Below are 18,333 nucleotides of genomic sequence, written 5' to 3' on the forward strand. Positions count from 1 at the left end.
GATACTACGATAGTTTAGATTTGCATTTCTTCGTTTGTTCATTAGGATGGGCCGTAGCGAGGATATTCGTGAACAATCATGCAGTCACGCGCTCCGCATTTCTCAATGTATATTGAAACGCTGAAACCAAGAATAAAGGTTCTAAATGATCAGAAAGAACGCTTATGCATGTTTTCGTGCTAGGGAATTCCCAGGGGTTTCCCCAGGAATGTGGAAGTAGTCCGTCAGTGTTTACGTCATTTCAAGAACACGGTCTCGTGAAAAACGTATGAACGTCAAATTGTGTCGTTCATACACTTATGAACGTCAATTTCGCGGTCATGTGACCGACCTCTCGTCCAATGGAAAAGCCGTATATCGTGTAAACTTCAAATTAAAAAATTATAAATATATATACCTTTGTAGATGTTGTGACCTAATGTGTTATAAAAATGAATGTAATCGAAAGATTGAAAATATACATGTTGTAGTCAGGAAAGTGTAACGATGTATTGATATATGCCCGTGAATAAAAATCATTATGAATATATATACCTTTGTAGATGTTGTGACCTAATGTGTTATAAAAATGAATGTAATCGAAAGATTGAAAATATACATGTTGTAGTCAGGAGAGTGTAAAGATGTTTTGATATATGCTCGTGAATAAAAATCATTATGAATTTATATACATAAATTCCTAAATCTATTTTTATACAAATATCGAAACTGGCAACTACTCCAATGGTGTACTGTACATGTTTAACAAGTTCTGTTACAAGGAAACCATCCCTACATATATGCCTTGTGGAGAAATGGGATCTGTAGCAATATAAGAGTGCGTGAGTGAGTGAGTATGGTTTTACGCCGCTTTTAGCAATATTCCAGCAATTTCACGGCGGGTCTTCGGCGTCTTTCGCTTTAACCACTAGGCTACCCGACCGCCCCAGCGATATAAGAGAGGATCTATTTGATATATAGGGGGTGGAGTGGGTTGTTTTAAGAACATTATTTTTTTTCCCAGCTGTATCAAACAAGCAAACACACACACACACACACACACACACACACACACACACACACACACACACACACACACACACACACACACACATACGAGGTGCGTTCAATAAATTTTGCAACTTCAATATAAGACCAAGTCGCAGAATATCTTTTGCACTTTTATTTTTCAATATAATCGCCATTAACCTCAATACACTTATTCCATTTGTCCTTCAAGCTGTTAATACAACTTTTATGAAAATCACCCACCCTACAGCCCAGACTGAGCCCCCAGTGACTATTTACATACATACATATTTTATTAGATAATATCATTTATCTTATAAATTATGCATATCCTGAGGGCGAAACAGCACGTTTATCATACTTTCTCTTTTTAACAATACACAACCTAACACACGATGAACGAAACCCCTGATCCGAGATCACAAGGACAACGATGTAATGTGTCGGAATACCAGACTATGAAGAATATATAGACAGTCCACTGCATATAAGGTAACACTGCACATATTTTGCGTGTAATCAAGTTACACATTTCACACCTATAAACAATGTTAACAAGTTGATATACAGTTTCTCGTTTATCAAGTGAAGATTATCATGATTAAGGATGTGGATTCAGCCCAAAACAATGAGATGCCCTACACTCTGTATATGAATAGCATTTTCTTCTTGTACGTCCGCATATGCATCACCAAGAAATATGCATATATCACAATATTACTTTGCCCATTCAATGGCTAAAATTTTTAATATCTGTTAAATTCATCTAGCTGTGTAATTTTGCAACAATTGTCAAGATTTATTTATCATGCCATGGTGAAAAGAAAACCATTCTTTCATAGATGCTCTCTGAAATAATATCTATTTGATATAGACCAGGGCAGAAAGAAATGTTGATTTAAAGACAAATATACTTAACCACAAAAGAAACGTCGCCCCAAGTTACATTGCATGAAAAGTTGTCATTTAAATATCTGGGTACTTTTGGTCAAAGTTTCTAAAATTTAACATTACCCTGTCCGGAAAAATGAAATTTTATTATAAAAAAACCCAAAGCAGATAACAATAAAATCGATCACCCAAACGCATCACGGCAACGGCTATGGTAACCCGATGCACGTGAGCTCCGTGGAAATGGAAATGCACATGCGCTCCCCCATTTCTTGCCCTATTAATATCCACCCAGATCGGATAACATTCATTCGTTATTGAATTGCTACCATATGCCAATATTGACAAGAAATCAGCGACACCAAGCCCTTGGATGATTGCAAGCTGGACAAACGCCCGGCAAGTAGCCAAGTCCACGTACAGAACATATACAGGTTCCAGCAACGGTACTAGACCACCAACACTACAGATGACCGACCACGTAGTGGAAGTCCAAGGGTCACCACCCGACGTCAGGATCGTCAGATTGTGCGACAGCATCTTCAAGATCACTTTGTTACTGCTGCGGAAACTGCTCAACAGACCATGGGGACACACCAGCGACGCATTAGTGCGGACACCGTGCGTCGACGATTGACGAGCAGACACCTCCACTGTCACAGACCACACCGATGACCCATTCTGACACCACGTCATCGCCGGGACCGTCTTCAGTGGGCAACACAGCACCAGCATTGGCGCCACCAGCAGTGGAGAAGAGTTCTCTTCTCAGACGAGAGCCGTTCCTGTATCTCAACAGCAGATGGCAGAGAGAGAGAGTCTGGCGACGCCGTGGGGAACGTTATTCGGATGCTTGTGTTATTGACTCGTGGGGTGGTCCAAGCATCATGGTGTGGGGTGGAATTGCACAGAGGGCCGGCCCTGTGGTCTTCCAGAACAACGAGAAGGGGAGAGGCAATGGTGTCACAGACGCTCGGTACATTGATCAAGTCTTGAGCCCATACGCCATGCCTCATTTGGCACGTCGCCGCAACCACGAGTTTCAGCTTGATAACGCTCGTGCCCACTCTGCAAGAGCAACAAGAGACGTCCTCCAGCAGAATGGCATCAGAACCATGCAGTGGCCTGCCCTCAGTCCCGATGTAAATCCTATTGAGCACCTGTGGGACGAGATTCAAAGACGTCCGACCAAATCCGACTACTGCAGCTGAACCTAGGAGTGTGGGCTCGAGGGCCTATGGCCTTCATCAACCGCCTCATGCATGTATCGACGTTGCACGGCAGTCATCAATGCACATGGCGGACACTCAAGATACTGACTTGTGATGCCATTTTCCTAGAGACTAGAGTTGTGTTTCACTTTAAGAACATTTGACTCTTCAATTTCAACCTTGATGATCAGTTTTGCCACGTTTCATCTTTTAAATATGTCTCAAAGTATGTTTACAGTGTTGGGACAAATAAGGTTTCTCATATATCTATCCATGGTGACGTTTCTTTTGCGGTTCAGTATAGATACTGATTGGCAGAAAAAGACACAACAATACACAATACAAATAAATTTCAACCTATTAAATATTTAAATAAATACGGTAGATGTCACACTTTGACCGTTGCCTTATCGTATTCATCAGCATATACTTCAGTAGGCATATTTCTTCTGAGATTTAATGACTATATATGACTATACAAACATTTTGGCTTCTGATTTTCAGTATTTAAAAAATAGAACAAACTATTTTCTTGGTAAGATATTGAGATTATTTTCAGTGTCATGTCTGGAAATGGTAGAGTTTGCTTAAAGTTCAAGGACAGAGTTCATTTGGCATCCATGTGGTCATATACGGCCTCACTTCATAGGCAGCATAAAGACATACTGGCTGTACCTGTTCAAGGATGATGTGGATGTACCTGTTCAAGGATGCGTTGTGCATACACACCCGTGAAGTACTAGTATTTACGATGTTGTCATGTGACTTTTCATTTTACTATCGTTCGCCGAGATGCGATGGGGTGGTCTTGTGGTTAATGCATATATGTTCTTCACGCCTGAAACCACGGTACGATCTCTGCCCATGCCGCAGCATGCCTAAACACGTTAAAGATAGTATTTAATGTTACCCTGCCTGGCATTCGTCACTAAGGGGATAAAACAAGGACTGGTCGTCTCGAAGTCAGTATAATTTATCCATGTTATACCGTGCCATGTTATCTCACTGGGCTAGTACCATTAAACTAGACTGACTACCGGACTGGTAAAAGTAGCAATACACACACGTGCATGCACGTCACCATATAAATGGAATAATTTTGAACGCGACGTCAAATCCCATTTCATATTACCTCGCCTCGATTCCCATTGGTGCAATATGATAGGGCTTACTTTTCATTAGGATGGCATTAAACCATACTCGTTCACACGCAGTATCATTGATCTATTTTGAAAAAAATAGTATTGTTCCATTTGTGTTATTCAAATTTTGAAATGAATTTTTTATATTAAATGTAGTCATGTCAAAGGGAGCATCCATTTCAATTTATTGTTAGGGTGAGGGTGGGTGAGAGGGGAGTTGTAAAATAAATAGTTTGTTCAGGGATATGCCCAAAACGAATAGTGGTAAAAAAGTTGTGTTTTTTGTTGTTGTTAATAGTGTTTGATTGTTTGATGGTGCTCAGTAAGTAAAACGTTTGTTGGATACATGTTGGGGAAAATAGATACCGCCCATACAAATCAAATGGAAGCTCCCTAAACCATTAGCATCACTAACATATACACGGAATATGTAGATCTCAAATATCTTGTTGAAAACATTACCTCTTTGGTTGTCGATAACGCATGTAACACAACACATTTCTCAATTCAGGAAGAAGGTTTATTTACTGGAAGTACAAGGTGGTTCTGGCTCTCAATTTCCAACTCCCACTTAGACCCTTCTCACTGTGTGGTGATGAGGATGTTTACGCCGTTGGTCTACCCAAGTTATCTCTCTGTCTCTGCTAATTAACTAACGCAGTAGTTAAAAGCTCTGACCTCTTGACCTGGACGAGAGTTTATCCCATAAGTTGTTATCTGGGTGGTGTACTCCCAGTGATTGACCATCCATCTCCTGTCATGGTTACAATGTCTTTCTCAAACGAGTGGTCATGTATCAACTCTGTCCTTCAGAGTTGTCCAGTGAATAGCCTGTCCAGAACAGGATAATACTAAATATAATTGTCACTGTCTGCATTCCCGTTTGGACAAACAAAGTAATTAACCTCCTTCTTCAAAGAGCGGTTAACATATCTGGAATAATATGGCGTTAAAATGATCTGGTCGAATTAAATGTTCACTTAAATACATGATAGTCGTTAATGGCATGAATACGTATACACGTGACCATACATCTAGTAACATCTTTGTAATACATGTACAATAAGAAAATATACAAACGTTGTTTTTTTTAATGATACTTTGATTTCACAAGACTTCACATGAGCTGGACATCATTGTTCATTTTAATCAGTCTGAATATTTGTCATGACACAACAGCGTTTGCAATGGGCATCGTCGATCAAAGGATCACTACATTTTAGTAGCCATCCTGAAGTTGAGCTCCAGCTCATCAATGTCCACCCGCTTGTGATAGTCCTTCTGAACCATGTCCTTAATACACTCAGCAATCGCCCTGTCGTCCACAGCCCAGCTCACCCTCCTTCTGATACTCTTGTTCGACGCTTGGTAGAAAGGTGTGTCGTTGTCGACGGTTGCAATCAGAGTATCACCGTCGGAGTCGTCCATTATTTCTTCAGCATACATGGCGTAGAACACCACACCGAGGGAGAATATGTCACACGCCTCTGTATAATGTCCGGTCAGCACCTCAGGGGCGATGTAATACATTGTACCACATCCTGTCTGAAGGTAGTAGTTTTCATCATAGTAGGAATCTGTTTCGCTCCCATTGTAACGAGCTAGACCAAAATCGGACAACTTACAAATTGGTCTCCTTCCTTTGCGAGTATGCATCAGGATGTTATCCGGTTTTATATCCCTGTGAACGATGCTGTGATCGTGAAGATGTTTGAGACCTTCTATCATGTCCTGCATGAAACTGACCCGACGCTTGTCCGAAACGTTGTGCTCGGCCATGTAGTCGTTAAGAGTCCCGCTGTTGCAGTAGTCCAAGACTAGATACATGTATTTATTCGAGAAGAAGTGGTCGACAAGTGAGACGACAAAGCGACAACTCGGTAAATCACTTTGGGAGTCAAGTTCTCTGTCTACATTATTCCCTTTTATGGAAACTCGCTTCACGGCAAAATCACGGCCGCGTCCATTCTTCTTAGCCTGGAACACGGTCCCGAATGCCCCACTACCAAGCTCGTCGTAAAATGTGTAGTCATCCACGGTAAAAGGCATCTTCTCACTGGTGTCCCGCCTCTGTGCTTGCATATACAGTGTAACTACGTTTTGGCTTTGACTGCAAGCCGTTTTATATGCTGCACACTGCCAGGTCATGTTCTATTTATATCACGTCTGGACTTCCCGTTTCTCATTATCAGCGTATATTTACATTGGTGATGCCACGGGAAAACCAGATACGTTTTGGAAATTATGTTATTCTACTTTCGCTTTGAATATGCTTTCTTAGTAATTTTGTTTCACACTTACCGTTATAACAAGTAAGGCGATACAAACTTATATTTGTTTCTCTTTATTATCAAGCTCTAAATGTCACGTTGCTTCTGTTATCGTTTTTTGCTTCTTTATTTGCTTCTAATATCGCACCAACATCTCTCACGATTCACCAGTATTGTTTAAGGTTATTAATACGCCGTCGAGAATCTAATAAAATACAAAGGGCGGTGGGGTAGCCTAGCGGTTAAAGCGTTCGCTCGTCACGTCGAGGACCCGGGTTCGCTTCCCGACATGGGTGAAGCCCATATCTGATGTTCCTGTTGTGATATTGCTGGACTATTTCTAAAGCGGCGGTACAATAAAACATGTTTGCAGATATAAACAAACTAGTCGATCTGACAATTAATTCAGTACTACAGGTTAACGTTAATGAAACGTTAGTTCACAAAGTATACAGCGTGCATGAGTATGATGAATACATGAATAATTCTTCCATTCATATAAGCAAACGCTATATATCCAATAATAAGATTCGATTATTCACAGACAGTTTTTTTTTTGCTGAGTGCGGCGTTAAACAACAAACAAAGAAACAAATAAAGTGGGAATCTGGCGTCGTATCTTTAGCGAGATATCTTGTTTCTGTGTTTGAACGTATGAGGTCTGTTTTTGTCACGTGGGCAGTGGTCGTGCAAATTGACCTTGTTAGTGTTTCTAGAATGTATCACTGTAAACGGTCTGAATGAAAGGGTCTCTTGCATGCTTCATTAGATATATCTGCTCTCACAGATATCGTAAGTGCATCAGAAATAACAGTGAAAATGTAACGATTCAAAATTATTGACTCTGTCTATGTTCTGGCGAAGCTGAAACTATTTAGCATTTTAAGCAGAAAAAATAATTGCTATAATTGCTATGCTTGCTATAATTGGTATGCGTTGTGACATTTAACTATCAGTCGTAAACAATTAATTGTAAATGAGTTGTTAAAACTCCCGTTATGAACCACAGATTATTGGGATGACACGATATACACAGAAAATGCAACATTCAAAGGACAGAACATACAGGAAGAGGCTGATGAGGCAACAAGCAAAGGAACTCGAGGCACTGAGTGATTAAAAACCTGCATCGTCAGTAGGTATCGCTTTAAACCACGTTCTTGTATATAAAGCGTCGGGTTAATATGCCAATCATAGTCTATAGTCAATGAATTTCTGAATTATATGCCTTTAGCACATGTGTAATATTTGAGTCAGTATTTATCAGTTAATATCACTTATGGCATAGCCCAAAGGCTGTATTACTTCGGGTAGGTCATTTATAGAAAAGTAAAGATTTAAGTATTTGGTAGACGCATGTACTAAACTCTAAAACGATAAATTGTATTATGATTAGCGCATGACGTAATCTGTGCCTTATAATGTTTGTACTCAATGATAAAAGTGTTTGCGTTTCCTTTGCGATACATGACAAAAGACGATCAGACTATGTACATCGACGAATAAATATTGATGTTAATTTTCGCTTTGTTTCTTGTGTTTATTAACCAGTTAGAAAAAAACTTGTTCGTTTGCAAATAATTTCAAATGATGAATTATTTTTTTCATATTGATTAATGATGTATAAAGGACCATTTTTGCACAGCATATGTACTCCTGTTGCACTGACAACGAGCATGATTGTATTCACAGTGGTCACCAATGCAAACTTTTGTTGAATACGTGGAAAGAAATACGGTGTGCTACAGGTGTCTTACGCTTCAAAGTCAATATTCAACTCACGAATTGGATCAGTTATTTCCAGGTATATTTCACCGGAAAGACATCCCCATTCTGAGTGAGGAAGCATGGTTTTACGCCGCTTTTAGCAATATCACGGTGGAGGGGATACCAGAAATGGGCTTCACACATTGTGCGGGGAACTGAACCCGGGTTTTTTGCGTGACGAGCGAACGCTTTAACCACTTGACTACCCCACCGCAACCTTTTTTGCGTAGGGACGTAAGTATGATGCGTTGTTTTACTACGTTGTCACAGCGTCAATGGTAGTCCACACTAGAATGTCGCATGGACATGACATATTTCAGTATTTCAACCTTCTCACACAACGTTGTGACAACCTTTATTGTAGTCAACAGAATAACGTTGCATGGACGTAATAGTATAACGTTACCACAACGCAAAATACAACGTTACTACAAGGAAAGATACAACGCTACCACAACGTAAAAATACGTTACAATAAAGTAACTACAACGTTCCCATAACGTTGTGATAACGTGAAAGTGACGCAACACAACATTGGTGCACGTAAATTGGAGTCCACAACGTGAAATTTGTATGCTGGGCTAGTGGTTAGAGCGTTCGCTCGTCACACCGAAGACCCGAGTTCGATTCCCCACATGGGTACAATGTATGAAGCCCATTTCTGGTGTTCCCCACCGTGATATTGCTGGAATATTGCTCAAAGCGGCGTAAAACCATACCCACCCGCTCACTTATACTAACAGGTACAATAAAATATATTAGCAGATATTAACAAAATAGTCGATCTGACAATAAATTCAGTATTACAGGTTAACGTTAATGAAACGTTAGTACACAAAGTATATACTGTGCGTGAGTATGATGGATACATGAATAATTCTTTTACTCATTTAACGCTATGTATGTCCAAAAATAAGTAATGATCAAGCATACATGTAGTTGTAACACAGTTCCGTTGCGGTAGTTTTTATTGTCAGTTGCAGCCCGGCTTCTAGTCTGTCACAGACTCTAAAACAAATCCAATACAGCCCCTGCAAGTCTACAATATTTGGAAAGTCTAGATAATTGTAGTATCAGGATGACGATGACTCCTTTTTAAAATAATTTTAAAACTATAATTTAACTACTGTTTTTATCTGTAATATATGTTCGGCTTCGTGTGATGGGAATCCCAGCTGCGACAAGTGCTATGGGCATTCTCCGACCTCAATTCAGGATGTTATCACACAGTGCAGTGGAACCCGAGCCAAGCTGTCGCATAAACAAGTCCCTGGAGTGTCACCTGACCTTTGCTGTACATCGGGTTTAGAATGTAATAGTTTTGTGTTGATGTTTAAAACATGAGACCGGGATAAACAAGCCTGACCCATTACAGCCCTCTACTCGTGTAAAGATAGAGAGATGTTTTTCTCGAAACCGAGTTGTTACATAAGGAGAGTAAGTGGGTGAGTATGGTTTGACGCCCCTTTCAGCAATATTCCAGCAATATATCACGGTGGGGGACACCAGAAATGGGCTCCGCACATTGTACCCATGTGAGGAATCGAACCCGGGTCTTCAGTGTGATGAGCGAACACTTTAACACCTAAGCTACCCCACCGCCCCGGAAAACAGCAAAGAACAAGATGTGACTAAAGTCGTATATGACAAGACAACGATTACAAAAGGATGAATTAAAATTATCTTGGATTAAATACACATGAGACTTTGTAGAAATTAACACTGGCAACAATATTTTTATAACAGAACCAAGACTGCATAGAGCAATAAGTATGAACTGATTGTAATACAAAATTTCCTGTCTTGCAATACTATTTCGACATTTTCGTTTTTCAAGTTACGTTTTCATCCGATCTCAATCCATTTTCAGCTTTCAAAAATCACATCATTGGTCCTCCAACAGGTCCCTGTTACATAAGGACATTTGCTAGGTAGGTGCATGTTTATTTGTTTGTTGTTTTACGCCTCACTCACCAATATCACCTGGTTCTGACTCATTGGGATACCAGTTGAGAACTACTTTGTTTGTTTGTTGTTTAACGCCGTACTCAGCACTATTCCAGCTCTTTGACGGCGGTCTGTAAATAATCGAGTCTTGACCAGACAATCCAGTGAATGACATCATGCGCATCGATCCACACAATTGGGATACGATGACATGCATCAACCACGTAGGCAGATGGGTACATTTAGTTAAGTAGATGAGTTGGTAGGTACATGAGGTAAGTTAGTTTTGTTTTACACCGCTTTTAGAGCCATTTTATATGCTGCGCACTGTCACGTCATGTTCTATTTATATCACGACTGGACTTCCCGTTTCTCATCATCAGCGTATATTTATATTGCTGACGCCAAGGATAAACCAGGTACGTTGAGAAATTAGGTCATTCTACACTCGCTTTGAACATGCTGTCTTAGTAATTCTGTTTCACACTTAACATAATAACAAATAAGGCAATATAATATTTTATGAGTTTCCCTTTACTACCAAGCTCTAAATCTCATAATGCTACTATTATCGTTTTAAACGTTTCTATTAGCTTCTAATATCGCATCTTACACGATACACCAGTATTGTATGAGGTTATTAATACGGGCATCTAATAAATACACGGGGAGGCAGGGTAGCCTAGTGGTTAAAGGGTTCAATCGTTACACAGATCACCCGGGTTCGATTCTCCACATGGGTACATCGTGTGAAGCCCATTTCTGATGTTTCTGTCGTGATATTGCTGGAATATTTTTAAAAGCGGCATAAAACCATACTCACTCAAGAATAAAATACTAACAGGTACAATAAAACATATTAACAGATATTCAAAAAACTAGTCGATGTGACAATTAATTCAGTACGGCGGGTTAACGTCAGTGAAACGTTTGTGCACAAAGTATACAGCGTGCGTAGGTATGATGCATACATGAACAATTCTTCTCTTCATATAAGCAAACGCTGACCTTTAATTACTGTACATCAGGTTTAGAATGTCATCTTTTTTGTGTTCACGTTTGAAAAAGGACACAAGAATGGACAAGACGTCCCCATAACAGCCCTCAACTCGTGTAAATATGAAGGGACTTGTTTCTCTCCAAGCCCATAATTCCAGCAATATCACGACACCAGAAATGGGCTTCACACATTGTACCCATTATGTACAAATGAGTATCGTAGAAAACACATTGTAAAAATTAACACTGGTAACTATATATTTATATCAGAACTAAGACTGCATAAAACAATGATTGTGAACTGATTCTGATACAAAATATCCTGTCTTGCGATAATGTTTCGCCATTTTCGTTTTTCAAGTTACGTTTTCATCAGATCTCAATCCATTTTCAGCTTTCAATAATCATATCATTGGTCTTACAACAGGTCACCGTTACATAAGGAGTGAGAGTGAGAATGGTTTTACGCCGCTTTTAGCAATATTCCAGCAATATCACGGCGGGGGACACCAGAAATGTGCTTCACACATTGTACCCATGTCGGGAATCGAACCAGGGTCTTCGGCGTGACGAGCGAAAGCTTTAACTACTAGGCTACCCGACCGCCCGTCACATAAGGAAGTTTGGTAGGTAGGTACATGTAGGCAGATAGGTACGTTAAGGTAAGTAGACACATACAGCTGGATGAGTAGATATGTACATGAGGTAGTATTGTTTTTACGCCGCTTTTAGAAATATCCCAGCAATATCATGGCGGGGGACACCCGAAATGGGCCTCACACATTGTACCCATATCGGGAATCGAACCCGGGTGTTTTCGGTGTAACTAGCGCACGCTTTAACCACGAGGCTACCCCTACCGCCCCTACATGTAGGTAGATAAGTAGGTACATGATGGTAGGTAGGTAGGTAGGTAGGAAGGTGTGTGGGTGGGTGGGTGGGTGGGTGGGTAGGTAGGTAGGTTGGTAGGTAGGTAGGTAGGTAGGTAGGTAGGGGGGTGGGTGGGTGGGTGGGTAGGTAGGGAGGTAGGTAGGTAGGGAGGTAGGTAGGTAGGGAGGTAGGTAGGTAGGTAGGTAGGTAGGTAGGTAGGTAGGTAGGTAGGTAGGGAGGGAGGGAGGGAGGTAGGTAGGTAGGTAGGTAGGTAGGTAGGTAGGTAGGTAGGTAGGGAGGGAGGGAGGGAGGTAGGTAGGTAGGTAGGTAGGTAGGGAGGTAGGTAGGTAGGTAGGTAGGGAGGGAGGGAGGGAGGTAGGTAGGTAGGTAGGTAGGTAGGTAGGTAGGTAGGTAGGTAGGTAGGGAGGTAGGTAGGTAGGGGGGTGGGTGGGTGGGTAGGTAGGGAGGTAGGTAGGTAGGGAGGTAGGTAGGTAGGGAGGTAGGTAGGTAGGTAGGTAGGTAGGTAGGTAGGTAGGTAGGTAGGTAGGTAGGGAGGGAGGGAGGTAGGTAGGTAGGTAGGTAGGTAGGGAGGTAGGTAGGTAGGTAGGTAGGTAGGTAGGTAGGTAGTAAGGTAGGTAGGGAGGGAGGGAGGGAGGTAGGTAGGTAGGTAGGTAGGTAGGGAGGTACTGTATGTGACCACTACATGAACAGTTCCTCATCACTCATCATGTCATCCTTTACTTTATTTCATAAGTATATGTGATGCAATGCGCTGGAGTTTTAGATCATACTTCGATCGACACGGCTGCCAGCGTGTCTGTGACGTTATAAACTACGTGCCACCATGTCATGTACGACGTTGTTATTACTGACGTCACATAATGGCTTGTGCGTTAAAATGTCGTTCACGAACTTCAAGGTTACCGAACCAACAGTGTTGATTATAGTCCCCGTGATCGCCCCGCTGCCGAAATAGTTGTGGAGTTTCCTGTAGTATTTAATGTACAATTACTTATAAAATCGTGGCTGTGGGGTATTCTTCATGAATACAATGTGTGAAGCCCATTATTTGTGTTGTACTGTTTCTGGAATAGGGCTAAAAGCATCGTAAAACATTACTGAATCAATTTAATTTAACAGGCTTCACGCTTTCATGCTGAGGTAAGTATATTCAAATGTGCACGGGTGTATGTATTAAAGATGGACGTGTATCAATAATATATGAGAAATAATATATAAATTAATCGTACACACTATACGTATGTCTTTAATACGTCATAAATGTTCGCTCACTTATTCTCATTTTTATTGTTCACATAAATACATTGACACACTAAGAGTTATGTACAAAACATAAAAAGGTTTTTATTTTTTTGCCAAGGATTTGACCAGATACATTTGAAAGTTATCAAAGTTGTAAATTATAAATGGCTTGTGTAATATACGAGCCTTGGACAGTGTAAGTAAAGAGATGTCTCTACTTCCGTGCCGGAACCATATATTACTCTGACTGACTAATAACGAGATCACGTGGTGACGAAGTAAAACAAAATGGGGGTTGAAATGTTTTTTAAAAAGCTGTAAGAGCCCAAGAAGAGGATTTTCCGTCAGTCACCAAACATATCCTCGTTGTATCACGGCAGCCTGTAAATGATGCAGCAGACAAACCAGTGACTGAAATAATGAGCAACGATCTACAACAATATCCTCCTTGGTCTGCTCTTACAAGCATGGGTGTGCCGAGGCCAAATATTTCCTCGGAAGAAATACTTTCGAGCCCTTACCCCAAAACAAGCCTTCACTATTCATCATTTATTTAAAACGAACACGCTTATAACGAACTGATCGATATAACGAACTTAGTTTTTAGTCCCTGCCATTTTTTACAGATATGCTGTATATATGCTTATAACGAACTACGGTTATAACGAACTAAAATTAGTGGTCCCTTTGAGTTCGTTATAACCGTAGTTTACTGTATATAATTTCAATATTTTGAAAGTTTAGACATTGTGAATGCTACATAGATAATTTATTATGCACTTTATTGCAAAATCCCGTTGGTTCTATCATATACTCCGCAAAAGAAGAAACACATACCTGATAATGATACATGAAGATGTTGTGTAAGATACGTGCTCAGACAAATTGAAAATAAAATGTTTTATTCCAGTAATTATACATTGTGTTTTGATGTTGCATTCCGGATATATACTGAGGGAAACAAATAAGGGAATACATGAAAAAACAAGTGCTCCTTTATTGTTTTCCAGGTTTTGTTCCCAAGCTATGGATGGCGAGCTATGGATGGTAAGCTATGGATGTCACTGTGGGTAAAAATCTGGGAATAAATAAAGGGACACAGCAATGAAATGGTGTTCCCTTTTTTGTTTCCCTCAGTATATTAGTGAAGAAAGATTACAGGTTTGAAAAACAAACATTGACCAATCGCCTGCTCTAAACATAGTAATATCGACATGATATCAGAACAGAACAATTCTATGTATGAACTATTCATCTTTTTAACTGCTAAAATCATATTCATGTGCAACCTCGCATATGTTCTGCATTAAAAACTGTACCAAGAGTTGTACAGCAATGTCATATTTAAACGTTCAGAAGTGGTCAATTAGGCAGTTGCCCTTTGGGACAGAACACTATTCATAAAAACTGACGCAATAAACAGACGTTGGGCAAGATCTCACTTTATGGGGCGGGTTGAGAACAATTTCGAAATGAGACTGTCAACATGTTGTCAGGCAACCGACGTTATCGCGGACACATGGACGGGAATGTGGGCGGAAATGAGTGTTCAACTGATAGAAACCTGGATGTGGAGCTGCATACAGTACATGGTAAAACCTGAGATGTAATACAACATAGCTTAAACAACATACAATTTAATGAGTGTAATTAAGCTGCTTTATCACCGGTGTCATCACAACAAAAAACACACTCAAAATAGTCTTACTTATTGTGAGGTAGAAATGAAAATACGTTCAACAGTTTACAGTGTGGAATGTATATCCATTAAATATGCACGTAATATCAAAATATTTATTAAAACTCAACAATGTGACATCACACGCTCTGAGATAATATCGGATTGGTAACAACAGACATTTCACACAATCGTTATCATTACTTTTAGAATGTTCCGTGTACAATACGTCGGCTGGTTAAAGCTCGATGCATCTTGAGTGAGTGAGTGAGTTGGGTTTAACGCCGTTTTTAACAGTATTCCAGTTATATCGCGGCGTGTCAGCTTAATGTGGGAGAAAAGCCCGAAGTGATGCAGGTCTCAGACGTTTATCATTTCGGTGAAACCCATGAGCACGGGTATGGTGCTGACAAACCTAGAAACATGATCGGGGCGAACCGGGATTCGAACCCACAATCATAGGTTTCTGGCGTGTCAACGGGACGCAACTCTGCACATCAAATCGCGGCGCCTTAGACGACTGGGCCCCCGTGCCCCCCGATGCATCTTGAGAATCGTAAACAACTATAATAATTAATGATGATGATGCAAAGGGTTTTTCATATTTTATTTGAATTGAGAAATGTGGTTCCAACAATATCCAATTTTATGTTGACCCTAAGATATGTATACGTTTCCATTCAAATAAGACTGTTGAAAATCTCATACACATATATACATGTCATGTTATGCACCAGTGGACCAGTGACTTCTACCGAGCACCTATTTTTACCATTGTAGACAACCAATTCTGTTGATATTCAGTATATATGTTGTTCAACACTTGTCACCATCACAAAGCTGTATTTTAGATTAAACGCATACGTTAATATGCAAATTACAAAATAGGACTTTGTGTGTTTGCACATCACAACGATGGGGAGGCGAGATAAACAGACGTGGGGCAAGATCTCACTTTATGGGGCGGGTTGAGAACAATTTCGAAATGAGACTGTCAACATGTTGTCAGGCAACCGACGTTATCGCGGACACATGGACGGGAATGTGGGCGGAAATGAGTGTTCAACTGATAGAAACCTGGATGTGGAGCTGCATACAGTACATGGTAAAACCTGAGATGTAATACAACATAGCTTAAACAACATACAATCTAATGAGTGTAATTAAGCTGCTTTATCACCGGTGTCATCACAACAAAATACACACTCAAAATAGTCTTACTTATTTCGGTCAGAGACGTCACGTGACACACAATTCAACTGATTTACTGATTCAACCTGACGTCATGACGGGATATGTGTTAAAACCTTCCCTGGTGGGAATAACGTACTACAGTAAACATTATCTACATGTGATTTAGGAGTGTAAATATATAATCAGAGCACCAACACAGCTAGATCCAAAAATGGCACTTTAAAAAACATACAAAGCATGCAGCATATTTGTCATTTCAATGTCATAAGGATTTTTAACTAACTACAACATTAAACAAATACAATATAACTTTTTTCTGACGTAAACAATATCATACATAACAATGTATATACGTATTTAAAAAAAAGAAGGAAAAATGTCAAAAGATGTGAAGAAATAAGATAGAAAATATAATAACAGATTCGTTTTTACCATCACAATTTGACAAAGTAAGCCAACGAAAGCAAAGGTTTGAGGTTTGATACGTAATGTAACATGTAACCTGACACGTAAATAAACACATCAACGCCAGACATTCACTTTCTTCACACGACACCAGTGTTCCAAGTGTGTAGAAAAATTAGTGACGCTTATAATATGCTCGTATTAGGATTAAACAATAATAGGCAATAAAATATGGACAGTAGATTATATAAATATTTGTTTGTATATATATATATATATATATATATATATATATATATATATATATATATATATATATATATATATATATATATATATAGAAAAAGCACAGTAAAGTTCTAACTCTCAGGCACAATAGAGTAATAATTAAATAAGTGGAGTAAGATTGAACACAGTTTTAATTGGCTAGCGCTTTCAACTCGGACCACGTATGAGTCTCATCAAGTCATCACTGAATATATATATATATATATATAAATGCGGTATGTGAAAGGTTTATTTAAAATAATCCAAACCAATCGTACTGGTTGCATACGTCTTGCAGAACAAAGGTGATATCCCTAGGTCTTTATAATAACTGTTCGATTGTAACGGTTCTTCTTGAAAGGATTATATAAATCAATTGTCTGGTCTATCAATTGATTGTCTCGACTCGATGGTGTTCAGGCCGCCGTCGTGTGGCAGGTGTTCTGCTGTAGGGAGTCAGGCAACAAACACAAACTTGTTTAAGCCCCCCCCCCCCCCCCCCCCCGAGAGTAGCGGGTGTGCAACCGGTAGTGCAGGACATGTTTACCCTTTTCACTGATTATCAGTGATCCGTTCACAAATGTTTCATTGCTTTTTTTACTTCAACACTGAACTTTGACACAAATGTTTCTTTTAAGCAATACGTTATGTATGTATATGTCATCTGTCATCTGTCATCTGTCATTCCACTTACATTAAATAACGTTATTGGTTAATAACCAGTGACTCCATCCAATGTAACTGACGTTGTTCTTTAACTCTCGTCATCTTTAAAGCAATAAGTTCCCTTTGTTTTCCGAAATAGGTGGCTGCATTGTATTTCCATGAATATACTCATCTATTCACCTTTCTTGTAAGTTTCGCACTGACTATAATTTGTAAGTTTGTTATTTTTTTTATACATTTTTTTGGTGGGTAGACCTGCAACCTGCATCACTTCGGGATTCCAGCGGTGCTAAAACAAACTCACTCACTCCTTACGACCAAATTTGCAGATGAAGCATACAACCGCGACCACTACAATGGCAATGCAGCCGAAAGTAATTCCAACAATGAGGCCAACTGGCATTGTATATGGAGTTTCTGAAAAAACAAACATATTACATGACAACATACATTACATGTAATGTCATTTCTGGTTAATTTCAAATCTTAAAAGCAAAGTACAGCATTATGAAGAGAAAGAAATGATAAAGTGTGGTGTTTATTTTATTCGCCAGTGGGCATATAAACGAACCAGTATTGATTACAGTAGTCTTTCCTTCAGTTGCATTTCTTTAGAAAATTAACGCACTCAAATCAGGATAAGCATATACATTAGAACACCTTGTTATATATATACATTAAGTTTAGCGGTTGAAATAAACATCAGTAAGTCTACAAATAGTAGTCATGTATGAAATAAATTAATAGGAGTAGAC

The 18,333-nt window shown here is 39.6% G+C and overlaps 2 protein-coding genes across 3 annotated transcripts in view; both read right to left on the reverse strand.

The window, feature by feature from the left end:
* Positions 1-4,756: 4,756 nt before the first annotated feature.
* Positions 4,757-6,377, reverse strand: LOC124148122 (calcium-dependent protein kinase 1-like). The gene has a single exon (XM_046519069.2). It carries the CDS (start codon positions 6,332-6,334, stop codon positions 5,465-5,467), a length of 870 nt encoding a protein of 289 aa, XP_046375025.2. The 5' UTR covers positions 6,335-6,377; the 3' UTR covers positions 4,757-5,464.
* An 11,146-nt stretch (positions 6,378-17,523) lies between these two features.
* The window catches only part of LOC124148124 (cubilin-like), a 29,613-nt gene continuing 28,803 nt past the window's right edge, over positions 17,524-18,333 (reverse strand). For both annotated transcript variants that reach the window (XM_046519090.2, XM_046519081.2), the window contains exon 20: positions 17,524-17,995. In XM_046519090.2, coding sequence (XP_046375046.2) covers positions 17,883-17,995 — 113 coding nt within the window. In that variant the 3' untranslated portion in view covers positions 17,524-17,882. The remainder of the gene's footprint in view (positions 17,996-18,333) is intronic.

Source organism: Haliotis rufescens, unplaced genomic scaffold (assembly GCF_023055435.1).
Source record: "Haliotis rufescens isolate VD_foot unplaced genomic scaffold, xgHalRufe1.0.p SCAF_1, whole genome shotgun sequence".
Classification (NCBI taxonomy): Eukaryota; Metazoa; Mollusca; class Gastropoda; order Lepetellida; family Haliotidae; genus Haliotis; species Haliotis rufescens.

Coding starts and splice junctions, on each gene's coding strand:
- LOC124148122 (XM_046519069.2), bottom strand. CDS start 6,334: ATGCAAGCACAGAGGCGGGACACCAGTGAGAAGATGCCTTTTACCGTG.